At 43.7% G+C, this 12,448-nt stretch overlaps 1 protein-coding gene across 1 annotated transcript; it reads right to left on the reverse strand.

The window, feature by feature from the left end:
* Positions 1–73: 73 nt before the first annotated feature.
* Positions 74–11,918, reverse strand: PTTG1IP (PTTG1 interacting protein). The gene is made up of 7 exons (XM_028731841.2): positions 11,520–11,918; positions 8,026–8,078; positions 5,037–5,145; positions 3,746–3,851; positions 3,554–3,619; positions 3,111–3,157; positions 74–1,723 (listed from the first exon to the last, which is right to left on the reverse strand). The coding sequence occupies exons 1-7, from the start codon at positions 11,629–11,631 to the stop codon at positions 1,677–1,679; spliced, it is 540 nt and encodes a 179-aa protein (XP_028587674.2). The 5' UTR covers positions 11,632–11,918; the 3' UTR covers positions 74–1,676.
* Positions 11,919–12,448: the final 530 nt, after the last annotated feature.

The following is a 12,448-nucleotide window of genomic DNA, read 5'->3' on the forward strand; positions in this document are numbered from 1 at the left end:
CATGTGGTACAATAATTCCCTATTATTTATATTTGCTTAAGAGGGCAACAGAATGATAGAATGCCAAGAGATGTAAGATATTAAATATTTATTTTATTACGTAAATAATTACAAATTTTGCTACAGTAAATAATTCATTTTACTTGTTAATATGGCAGAATAATTGTATGAAAGTTTTTATAAAACAATATCCTGTATTTCTGGAATTTACTACGCATTGTCGGCAAATTTCGGCAGATTTCAACTTGTTTTTAAGATGTCAACAGAAGAGTAAAGATATTTAAATGAATAGAAAGTATTATATGTGTTTGTGACTTTGACAACATATATAAAAAGTTTAAGATTACAATGGAATCTTACTACTTCAGTAACTAATATACCTCCATACGTATGTGTGTTTTTAGAAGGGTGTGGGCATGAAAATCAGACATTAAATTTCTCTATACTATCTAATGCTTTCAATTTTGGAGTGGGGGAAATGACAATATCATTCCACATTTTTCACAAGGTCTGTGTTTATGACCTAGGTGCTATTTCACTCCAGGCAAATGTAGTGTTTAAAGTTTCCTTGGAAACAAACTTTATACATTCCAAGTGTAGCCAGTCCTCCAAATCATTATTTCACGGTTTTGTTTTAATCCACTCTTCCACTTGACAGTAAACATTACGAAGTTGCTTTCCTTATTAATCTGTCTTCATAAAGAAACTCCAGTGCATAGGACTCTTGACGTAGAACAGCCTGAAGAAAAACAGGCTATTGCATCAAGCCAAATATTTTATTGGCAGGCCTTACTCTAGGCAGCAGAAATCAACCCCAAGGCTTCATTATGGTTCTTTACTTCAAAAAAGGAACCTTTTCATTCTTCTGATTTGGTTACTAAGGACATTCTTTCCAAGATTATACATTGCTTCAGATAATTACAAGCAGTACAAAGTTCTCAAATATTAGAAGAGCCTTTAAAATTCCAATACAAGCAGCCATTTAATCAGCACCAGTAAAGCATTTGTATCACACTGTTACTAACATAAATCAGTCTAACTATTTCTGTAGTTGAAGTGATTTAAAAGAGGCAAAGGAACAGAAGGAACACGCATACGTAGTCCAGAAGAAAAAGTAGTATTAATAGATAAAAGTGCAAACCTTCACGATCACACTATAAAAACATCTGTGCTGCAAACAAAATGTTTTTAAAGATCAATTTAGGCACTTTTTGCTAGTGGCACAATTAAAGCTTATGTTCCTTTCACATAGCCTACCCACCTAGTTTTTTGATATGACCACCCAACTCCTACCCTTCAATTAAAAACAGCTATAATTTGTTGACCATAGAAAAGATTGACAAGAAGAAATGTGCACTGTCCCCTCTCCACTTCATGAACAAATTTGTTCCAACATTTGACCAGCAAACAAAGGTTATGCTATACTATGTAAGAGCACAGACACCTGCAGGACAGAAAGAAGAAAAATCTAACATCTCCAGCCTGCTAGGCCATCTGGTTTTCAGAGGTATGTTTGGCTTGTTCGTTTATCTTGCTGCTTATTAACAGCTGTCTTCTAGTAAGAACAATTTTCCATTTGCAATTAAGGCATCTAATTTACTGGATCTTTTAGCAGCTGTACTACACATTCTATAGACAGCACTGGCAGAGCTTACTTTGGCTTTTCAAAAGAAATCTTAGTTGTTTTCAAATTTGGCATATGGGTTCTCTTCTTTAAACAAACCTGGGAAAAAATAACATCTGGTTAGAACACAGAGATCAAAGATACTGATGAGGAGCAAATATGAAAAGTAGCCGGGGGAGGCGATGAAAAGTGGTTGCCAGTATTCATGAAAGTGGGGGCGCAGGATCAAAGTCTAGTGAACTGTATTTCTCAATGGTTTGCCTATCCAAATATTCCACAGAATGTGGCATCTGGTTAAAAAAACCCCCAATAACTCCTTTCTTGCAACATGTTTTTGGACAAGTATTTTAAAGAGTTATAATACAATAAATTATGTTTATAACATTTTGGCTTAACCCAGAACGGATTGTTTCTTGTGTCAGGGGTACTGATCTAATAATAAGGAAAAGCTGACAACAGCTTAGCAGAATTACCAACACCCAAATTACTGTTACGGGTGGCGCTGTGGGTAAAACCTCAGTGCTTAGGACTTGCTGATCGTATGGTCTCAGTGCCTAGGACTTGCTGATCGTATGGTCAGTGGTTCGAATCCCCGCGGCGGGGTGCGCTCCCGTCGTTCGGTCCCAGCTCCTGCCCACCTAGCAGTTCGAAAGCACTCTTAAGTGCAAGTAGATAAATAGGGACCGCTTTATAGCGGGAAGGTAAACGGCGTTTCTGTGTGCTGCACTGGTGCTGGCTGGCCAGCTGCAGCTTCATCACGCTGGCCACATGACCCGGAAGTGTCTTCGGACAGCGCCGGGTCACGGCCTCTTGAGCAAGATGAGCGCGCAACCCTAGAGTCGGACACGACTGGCCTGTACGGGCAGGGGTACCTTTACCTTTACCTTTAAATTACTGTTCAAGCAAAATCAGTTAAATGATACACTTAGAGAACATAAACTCCAGTCAGTTTTGTACCCTTACTAAGGTCAGAGTGCCTTTAGTATTTTTGGAACAGCTGAACTGTTAGGGAGCAGGGTTTATTTCCTGACATTTGTGTGGAGGTGCAACAGATGGGAGAGAGAGATTGCTGGCAATCAGGGTTTTTTTGGCTTGGTTACCAAGGCCAGTCAAAAACTGGGACATCATTCCGTCGGGTAATGAGTTGAAGTGGTAAGAAGAAGAAGAGTTTGGATTTGATATCCCGCTTTATCACTACTCTAAGGAGTCTCAAAGCGGCTAACATTCTCCTTTCCCTTCCTCCCCCACAACAAACACTCTGTGAGGTGAGTGGGGCTGAGAGACTTCAAAGAAGTGTGACTGGCCCAAGGTCACCCAGCAGTTGCATGTGGAGGAGCGGAGACGCGAACCCGGTTCCCCAGATTACGAGTCTACTACTCTTAACCACTACACCACACTGGCTCTCACATGTAACTATCACATGTTGACATATAGCACACTAAGATGAAGCATCTTATGCATTTGACAGCTAGCCATTGGCAATTACCATATTTTTTCCGGATTTCATCATGCCTTGATTTCATCTCTGCTCTCCTGCAAGAAATATAACATGTCTTAGGATGTTTGCAATTTAGAATAATTTTGTATACATTGTTTTCTCCTGTGTAGGAAGGAAATTATGTTAGTGAGAAGACAGCTCCCAACTACCTACATTCAAGATTAATTTTATACCCTGTCTTTTGACCAATAGAATCTTCAAAGTGCTTTGAAGATTAGGACCTTCAAGCAGGTTACAATATAATTCCAGATGCTTATAAACACTGGAGTCCTCCAAGGCCAACACGTTAAGTATTACAGCAGAGGAATAATGTATAAAGAGCACCTGCAACAGTCTGTTACTCTAGATGTTTTCTGCAAACATCTGGTCTTAACATCAAAAGGGAAGGTAGCAGCAGGCCTGACAACATCTGTAGGTTGACAGCAACTTACCTTTCTTCCTGTCTTACTCTTCTCTGCTCTCTCTCTCTGGCAACTTTCTCATCCTCCTTATCAGGTCTGCACAAAACAAGAGCATTTAGGACATATATGAATAGGTATGCCATAAACTTGAGGGGTGTCATTAAGGTAAGTATATTACTGATATTTACAGTATAAAAAATAAGAACATGTTCAGATACTTGCTTTCTGCTCTTTTTTTTCCTGCAGCAACAACAGCAACAAACACAAAGAGCAATAAGGATTATTCCTCCCACCACGGACATTGTAATTATGAGAGCTTCAAAATTCACTGAAATATATAACACAAGAAAAGTAGTGAGTGAGCCATTTGCAAAAAAAAACAACAACAAAAAAACCACACAAACTCAGAATTTAAAATAGGCCTAAGTCATTTATTTCAAAATTAAAGTTATTCTACACAAATCACTGCAAACTTGCCCAGTTAAAGCATGGAGGACAAACTCAGTGCAGCAGCTTCATACAAATGAGCCATTGCATGGGCAATGTCCTCTATAGGACATCTATAATGCTAAGCCTTCTGCTACCACAATAGCTTTAAATTTTCTTTTTTTAAGGATTAGTTTCATTTTATATCCAAAACTATTGATCACAAAATGCATAATGGAATCTTCATGTTCAGAAGTTGCTTACCTTGTAATTACCAAAACACTGGGAGAAGCATCATCCTACTCTGCTCATCCTAGTAACACCTAAAGGTAAAGGGACCCCTGACCATTAGGTCCAGTCATGACCAACTCTGGGGTTGCGGACCTCATCTCTCTTTATTGGCCGAGGGAGCCGGCATACAGCTTCCGGATCATGTAGCCAGCATGACTAAGCCGCTTCTGGCGAACCAGAGCAGCGCACGGAAACACCGTTTACCTTCCCGCTGGAGCAGTACCTATTTATCTACTAGGACTTTGACGTGCTTTGGAACTGCTAGGTTGGCAGGAGCAGGGACCAAGCAACGGGAGCTCACCCCGTCAGGGGATTTGAACCGCTGACCTTCTCATCGGCAAGTCCTAGGCTCTGCGGTTTAACCCACAGCACCACCCATGTCCCTTAGTAACATCTAACTAACTACTAAAAATGCTAATATCTTTGCTGTGATATAGGATCATAACTAGAAAGAATCCCCATGATTTTGCTGTAGTAATGATTTGCTGTTTAATCCAGAAAAAAAATCCAGGAAAAAAATCTCCGTAAAATAATCTCATGGAACATTTTGCTGCTGGTAGCAAGTAAAGGAGTTCCACTCCTTTCTATCAACTTGTAAGCTGTAGTAACTTGATCTGCCCATGTTGCAAGGAGACTGCAAACTTCTGATACGTTTACTTATAATACCCTAAATAATATTAAAGAAAGTTATTGAGAAGAAGAATATTTATTGCATCCAAGAAGCAATCTAGGAATTGTCTATAGAGAAAATTGCAATGTCAATGACACACATGCAGTATTCCTGGAAGTTACTCACCCCAACAGACACCCCAGCGGGCCTTACTCAACTGGCAAAGTGAACTGGGAGGGAGAATATTTCGAACAGGATATTCCAGGCATTGTTTGCTGCTGCTGCACCATAAACACTGGAAAAAGAAGAGGTGGAAAATACAACAAGCCGATAAACAAACAAACAAAACAGCTGAGTGGGATAAAGTTGAAGGGCAATATCCATACTTAGAGGAGACCCACTGAAATATGTTTACTTAAGTAACTTCAAGCCACTGATTTCAACCAGTCTATTCTGAGAATGAACTAGCTGGGTATCACCCAAAGATAACGAAAGGAACACAACTGTATGCCAACATTATCAAGATTGCTTCTATATAATCTTATTGACTAGAGAGCACTGCCAAGAATTCAAGAGCACTGATTCAACCTTAGTCCCAACACTGCACTACTGAAGCACTAAGTCCTCTTGAGTTTCGTTTTGCCAAGTAATCCCATCTGAAAAAGCATCAAATGTAGGTCATTTTAAAAGATCATAAAAACTTGTTTAGTCTAGAACTGCAATCCTTTGTACCTACTTGAAGCAAGCTTCCCTTAATTCAGCAGAGAGACAAACTACTCATTGTGTTAAACACATGATCACATTTAACATGTCCACACACAAAAACAATCCCAGCCACATTAAAATATGTAGTTGGCTGTTACATATGCATGGGATTAGTACCAAATAAAAATCTTACTATGTGGAAACTGGGAACTATAATAGATCAGTAAATGAACTGTATAAAGTGGCCACAGATAGAAGCAGAAAGTTGTAGCAGGAAGACTGTTCTTGTGATCAGCACAAGTGAACTCAAAGGGTACCCTGTCAAAAGCACCTAGAGGTCAAGGACTAACATTAGATTCAGACTCTTACAGAAAGAGGCAGCAAATTGGAAGCGGTTTTTCCAAGACTCAGAATTAGACACTGTGCACCTCTAGGGCCTCCATAGTTGCAGTGTTTCTGAACAATGCATCTGGCATATTAAAGACTGTGCAGTCAAATAGCCACAACAACAACAACACACACCCCTCCCAAATTAAGCCCTCATGTTCATATTTAGATGCCATTTTTTGCATAATCTGTTTGCTCGGTGATTAGTACAAATATTTTGTGCTTATAAGGCACAGATGGGGAACCTCAGGCTTGGACACCAAATGCAGCCCTCCACTGTTCTCTTAGCTGGCTCTCGAATATTTTTGCCTGGCTGGAATGTGTCCTTGGAACTCCAATAATATTTCCTGCTTGTCTGAAGTGAGAACAGAAAGTGATGCATGAATGTTTGTAGAAGCAAACCTACTGTAAAAAGTTAAAATACACACTTCTGCCTCTAGCCCTGCCCACACTGGCATGTAGTCCCTTAGAAATTGCCCAGAAGGGAATGCAGCTTTTTGACTGAAAATGGTTCCTCATCAGTTCTACAGGGAATGGCAGGGGAGTCCAAATAATTCTATAAACTAATAGTGCATTTGTCCAAAACTGGCAGCAAATTCTGCTATCCTAAAAACTATTTTGACTAAATTTTCAATAGGACTTGAATGCAATAAGTCCTCCTGCATTTTCCCAATATGAAAAGCCAGACAACTGCAAGAAAAATCAAGCTCTGGATGCTTTAGTACAATGAGACTTGTATAAAACCCCTGCTCAAGTCCAGGTTATAGAGAAGTTGCTCAGAAGCAACATCTTGTAGATTACAGATCAAAATACTCATTGGATGTTTCTCAGGTATCTCCATAACTAATTGAGACTGATTGAGAAACATTTTGAGAAACATTTCTCAAGAACTGGAAGAGGGATTTCACAATACAATTTGCAAGTAAGAGATCACAGGCTTTCAACTTAAATCTGTTGAGGAAGGGGACTAGTTAATTAATTTATTTGAAATATACTGTATAATGAAGTGGTGCCTATGCCTCGTATCTATTCATCCCAGGATGATTTGGCTTTATGTAATATTATACTGGTCTCAATAGAAAAAAACAGGATGTTATAAACTTACTTGAGAAAGCAAGATTTGATAATTTTTGCACAACAAGTTTTTGTATCACTGACCATCCTACTGAGTGTGTGTAGATTGTGTAGTGCAGGAGCATCTGAGCCAGGGGTGGCAAACTTATGGCCCTCCAGATTTTGGACTACAAACCCCATCAGCCCCTGCCAGCATGGGTAACGGTAATAAGATTCCTCATCCCTGTGCTAATCCAACAGCTCCCTGTGCATACACAAAGCTTGTATTCTGGAAGAGGCTTCCCCATTAAAAATAGAAACAATCTGATGCATTCATTCTCACTGCACATGCAGAATTATTCCCTTTATTGTCTTTGGTGAGCCCTGGTCCTGATCCACCAGCCCAAAGGAGGGCTCGTGGGAGTGGTTTGGTGCAGGGATACCTAAGGAGGATGTCAAAAGCACCAGAGCAATCAGGTCTAGTGCTTTATTAAAAGAGAGGTGCAGTCTTTCAACAAGTCAGCTTGCCAGGTCTCCCAGCCTTTACAGATGCGGGAAGGACACTGGAGCAAGGAGATGGCCCAAGCAAATGTTTATACATTCTTTATACCCAAAACAGCATTCGTCACTTTGGCCAGCACTTTCCATCACTTCACCTGACCAGATGAGGGCATAGATGGCAAATAACCAAATCTTACAGATAGTTCCCCTTTTCTGGGCTCAGAGCCCAGTACCCCAAGCCCACAGATAAGGATAAAATCAAAGCAAGCCAACTGGCCTATATCAAAGCAAGTGAATATGAACATATATGAGCTCATGGTTACAACTACCAATTAACCGTGGGGTTATCTTGACTACCAAGATTGCATTTGCAGGGTTTCTGGAACCGTTCACCTTTGGTTCAGCATAGCCCTGTGGATGCACTCTAGAGTGCCTGAACAGTTCTGGGTTGGGCTGGCCTTTAACATCACAGCAGGCTCATAGACAATTTCAAGTTACAATATGCATTCTGCAATTGTATACTACTTACCGTGACATTTTTCAGGCATTCCTCACATGTTTTGTTTGTGTACTGTTGGCAGCCTATTGTGAGAGAGTAGAGGAATGATGTGTTAGTTTATAATTGACAATGCATTAAGTTAAAGGTAAAGGACCCCTGACAGTTAAGTCCAGTCGCGAACGACTCTGGGGTTGCGGTGCTCATCTCACTTTACTGGCCCAGGGAGCCGGCGTTTGTCCTCAGACAGTTTTTCTGGGTCATATAGCCAGATGACTAAGCAGCTTCTGGCGAAGCCAGAGCAGCACACGGAAACGCCGTTTACCTTCCCACCGGAGCGGTACCTATTTATCTACTTGCACTTTGACGTGCTTTCGAACTGCTAGATTAGCAGGAGCTGGGACCGAACAACGGGAGCTCACCCTGTTGCGGGAATTTGAACCACCGACCTTCCAATCGGCAAGCCCAAGGCTCATTGGTTTACACCACAGCACCACCCACGCCCCTGGCATTAAGTTAGTCACTCACTATTGCAGTTTTCTCCCATAAAATATTTTGCTATTTTAAAAAATAAGGATGAACTCTACTTGTAGAAGTTTGTGGGATTCCCTGATGCCAGGAATCTAAGCCAAGTTGCTTATGGTTGTAAACATTTACTTCCTATTTTAGGACAGAAAATTAAGACAGTCCAAAATTCATTCCCATAATTTGCAACAATCATTTCTTAGACATTAAAATTCAGGCAAAGAGGAAACTTCTAAACTACTGTATGGTTATTATTTACTTGTATATATATGCTGTGCTGAACTGCTCTCAGGTAGGTACACAAAGTAGGTGTAATATGATGCCATTAAGAGTCGACATTTAGTGTCAGTACAATTGTGCAGTTGATTAATGAGGTCATGTTTAGCAATCAACTTTACAGAATAAGGTTCTAAGCAAGGGTCTTCTAGAACAACCCTGAGCACATGACACAGCCTGGTTTAGCTCAATTACAAGGAAGTGGTTTAGCAACAGGGCACTCATCTTGGTTTCCAGCATCTGCACAATGTTTTCAACTCAGTCGCAACTGCTGGCCAAGGAAACATCTGGGTTAAAGGAAGTGAAATGCCCCTATGCCCACACACAGTTCAAATGAACTAGTGAATGCAGGTGACTGAGGTAAACTATGAAAGCAATGCTATAGCCATATCCTATCATGTATTTTACTCAAGTGAAAACTGACACCAGAAATATAGGATAACTTATACTAAGTTAGACATTAACCATATGAGCTTTCTAACTGGGGATGACAGGGGACTGAACCTTCTGTATGCAAAGCATATGGCATGGTGCTTCTTACAAGCACCAGAACAATGCCATTCATGCTTATAAGGGTAAACCCCACTATTTTCAACCCTAAACAAACTTTTTTGCATACAGCAATTTGGCACATCATTAAATTCAGAAATGGCATCCCTGTTATCCCAAGACCACACAAGGAATAGCCCAGAACGAACTACAGTGGTACCTCGGGTTACATGCGCTTCAGGTTACAGACTCCGCTAACCCAGAAATATTACCTCGGGTTAAGAACTTTGCTTCAGGATGAGAACAGAAATCGTGCTGCGGCGGTGCGGCAGCAGCAGGAGGCCCCATTAGTTAAAGTGGTGTTTCAGGTTAAGAACAGTTTCAGGTTAAGAACGGACCTCCGGAACAAATTAAGTACTTAACCCGAGGTATCACTGTACAACAGCCAACTTTGGACTTGCAGTTTCTCCAGAGATCTGAAGTTCCCACATTAACCATTAGCACTCTTTATACAATCAAGTGATCAAAGTGTGCTAAGGAGCAACTAATCTGTATCACATGGCTGGATATCAGGAGTTTTGCTACAACTATTTATTGCCTGGCAAACACATAACATTAGCTCACTGAACAAATGAACTCAGTCTCAAATTCAGAGACTAAAGAAACCAACCTTACTCACTTATGGTAAATCTAATGCTTCAGTTCCAACTTAAGGAATGCAAACGAACAAGAACAGAGACCAGACACTGACTACACCAGTGCTTTCTCAAGCCGCTAAATCCAGTAGTTTTTTAGAGCTGTCACCAGTTTTCATAAATCTTAGGCAATCAAACTTGCATGTGTGTAAAAAATTACAGTGGTACCTCGGGTTAAGTACTTAATTCATTCCGGAGGTCCGTTCTTAACCTGAAGACCACTTTAGCTAATGGGGCCTCCCACCGCCAGAGCACGATTTCTATTCTCATCCTGAAGCAAAGTTCTTAACCTGAGGTACTATTTCTGGGTTAGCAGAGTCTGTAATCTGAAGTGTATGTAACCTGAAGCGCATTTAACCTGAGGTACCACTGTAGTTAGGGACGCGGGTGGCGCTGTGGGTAAAACCTCAGCGCCTAGGACTTGCCGATCGCATGGTCGGCGGTTCGAATCCCCGCAGCAGGTTGCGCTCCCGTTGCTCGGTCCCAGCGCCTGCCAACTTAGCAGTTTGAAAGCACCCCCGGGTGCAAGTAGATAAATAGGGACCGCTTACTAGCGGGAAGGTAAATGGCGTTTCCGTGTGTGCTGCGCTGGCTCGCCAGAGCAGCTTTGTCACGCTGGCCATGTGACCCGGAAGTGTCTGCGGACAGCGCTGGCTCCCGGCCTCTAGAGTGAGATGAGCGCACAACCCTAGAGTCTGTCAAGACTGGCCCATAAGGGCAGGGGTACCTTTACCTTTTTACCACTGTGGTTCTGAAGCAGGAATATGTTGTGGGAGGAATTCCCTTTCATGTGAGAAAAAAGAAGCCCCCTTTTAAGATAAGTTTTCCATCTCTATTTTTAAAAATAATGACGATGATGCTTGGATTCAAGACACATTGTGGGGTGAGGTGGGCAGCCAATCTGCAATGTTGCTGAGGCACCCTTTCACATTGCAGCCCTTAGGTTATAGAGCATAGGCATAACCATGACTTTGGGGGGGGGGGGACGGGACCTAGGTATCTGGTCAGTTAAGTACGGTATTTTAACATGGGGGGCAGGCTTCATGTTGGGGGGGGGGTCATAACCTCAGTTAAATATTTTCAATCCTTTACAGTACTGTACTTGACTGGGGAGGCAGGTGCCCCCCCTTGGCTACGCCCATAGTTTATAGGCTTTGTCCCCGCGCATTCCCACCGCTGCGTTTCGAACGGGCTTTCCAGGTATCGCGCGTACGGGGCCATAAAAACAAACTTTCAGGAAAACACTTCGGATCCCCGGCAACGCGTCACAGAGGGCAATAAAGCTAACAAAATAAAACAAATCACGGCAAGCCCCGGCGCCGCCGCTCCTCGTCGGAAACGAGGCGCTGTTTTGGAAAGGGGAGAGGAGAAAGAACGCACGGGCCCTCCGGGGGCCACACCGGAGAGCCGCGCGATCGGCGTTTTCAAGCGGCGAGGGGCGGGGAAAGGAGCGGGCCGGGGCTGCCGAGGGAGACTACCGCGGCTGCCTCGGCCGCCCACAACTCCCTGCCCCCGAGGGGCGCCACGGCCGAGGTCTCTCACCTGCTTGCTCCCCGGGCCCGGGCGTGGGGGCTCCGCGGGCGACAGCGAAGAGCAGCGGGACGCAGAGTAGGAGAAGCGGCCGCGGAGAGGCTCGGAGGCAGTGGCGGCCCATGGCGGAGAAAGCGCCCCGCAAAGCCAGGCTCCCTCTTCTTCTGGCGCCAGGAAACACTCTCTCTCTCTCTCTCTCTCACACACACACACACACACACACACACACACACTTTTCTGCTTTCACTGCGCTTCTTTCTCCTCAGTACTCCGAGTTCAACAGGAAACAAACACACCCACACCCGCCGTGACACACGCACAGTCGCGCTCTCGAGCTCAGGCCGGTCTCCACCCGCGCCCTCCTCACTGACGGGGCGGGAGCGCGCGCTGGGCGGGACAACAGGGCAGCTCCCCCCCCCCCCGAAAGGTGGGGCCGAGGGAACGCGCGCTCCCGCAAGGAAGCCGTAACCATCACAACCGCGCCGAAGGACGAATGCTACACTGCTGCTGGCAAAGCGCTTTCTAGGTGCCGCCCAATCGCGCGCGCTCTCCCTCTCTCATCAAGGCTCTTTGGCGCCCCTCATCATGGCCGCAGCAGCGGCGGATAGCAGCCGTTGGGAGTCCAGGCGTTCCCTGTTCAGATTACTGTACCGGCATTTCTGCGATGCGCCCTGTCCTCTCGCGCGCGGAAAGGAGGAGCAGAAGCCCGCCGCGCCGCCGAATTGAGTGACTTGGGGGGGTTTACACAGCATTGTGATTGCACGGGATGGAAGCTGCCTTGCACAAGTCTCCCCCTCGTTGATCCGTCTAGCTCAGTGACACTTCAAGGATTTAGAGAGGAGTCTTTCTTTCCCAGCTCTACCTCCTTGGAGACACACAAGGGATTGAAGTTGGGACTTGGGGCTCGCGAAGCACGTGGCAAGGCTTGCACTGCAATAGCA

This window comes from Podarcis muralis, chromosome 6, assembly GCF_964188315.1.
Source record: "Podarcis muralis chromosome 6, rPodMur119.hap1.1, whole genome shotgun sequence".
Taxonomy (NCBI): Eukaryota; Metazoa; Chordata; class Lepidosauria; order Squamata; family Lacertidae; genus Podarcis; species Podarcis muralis.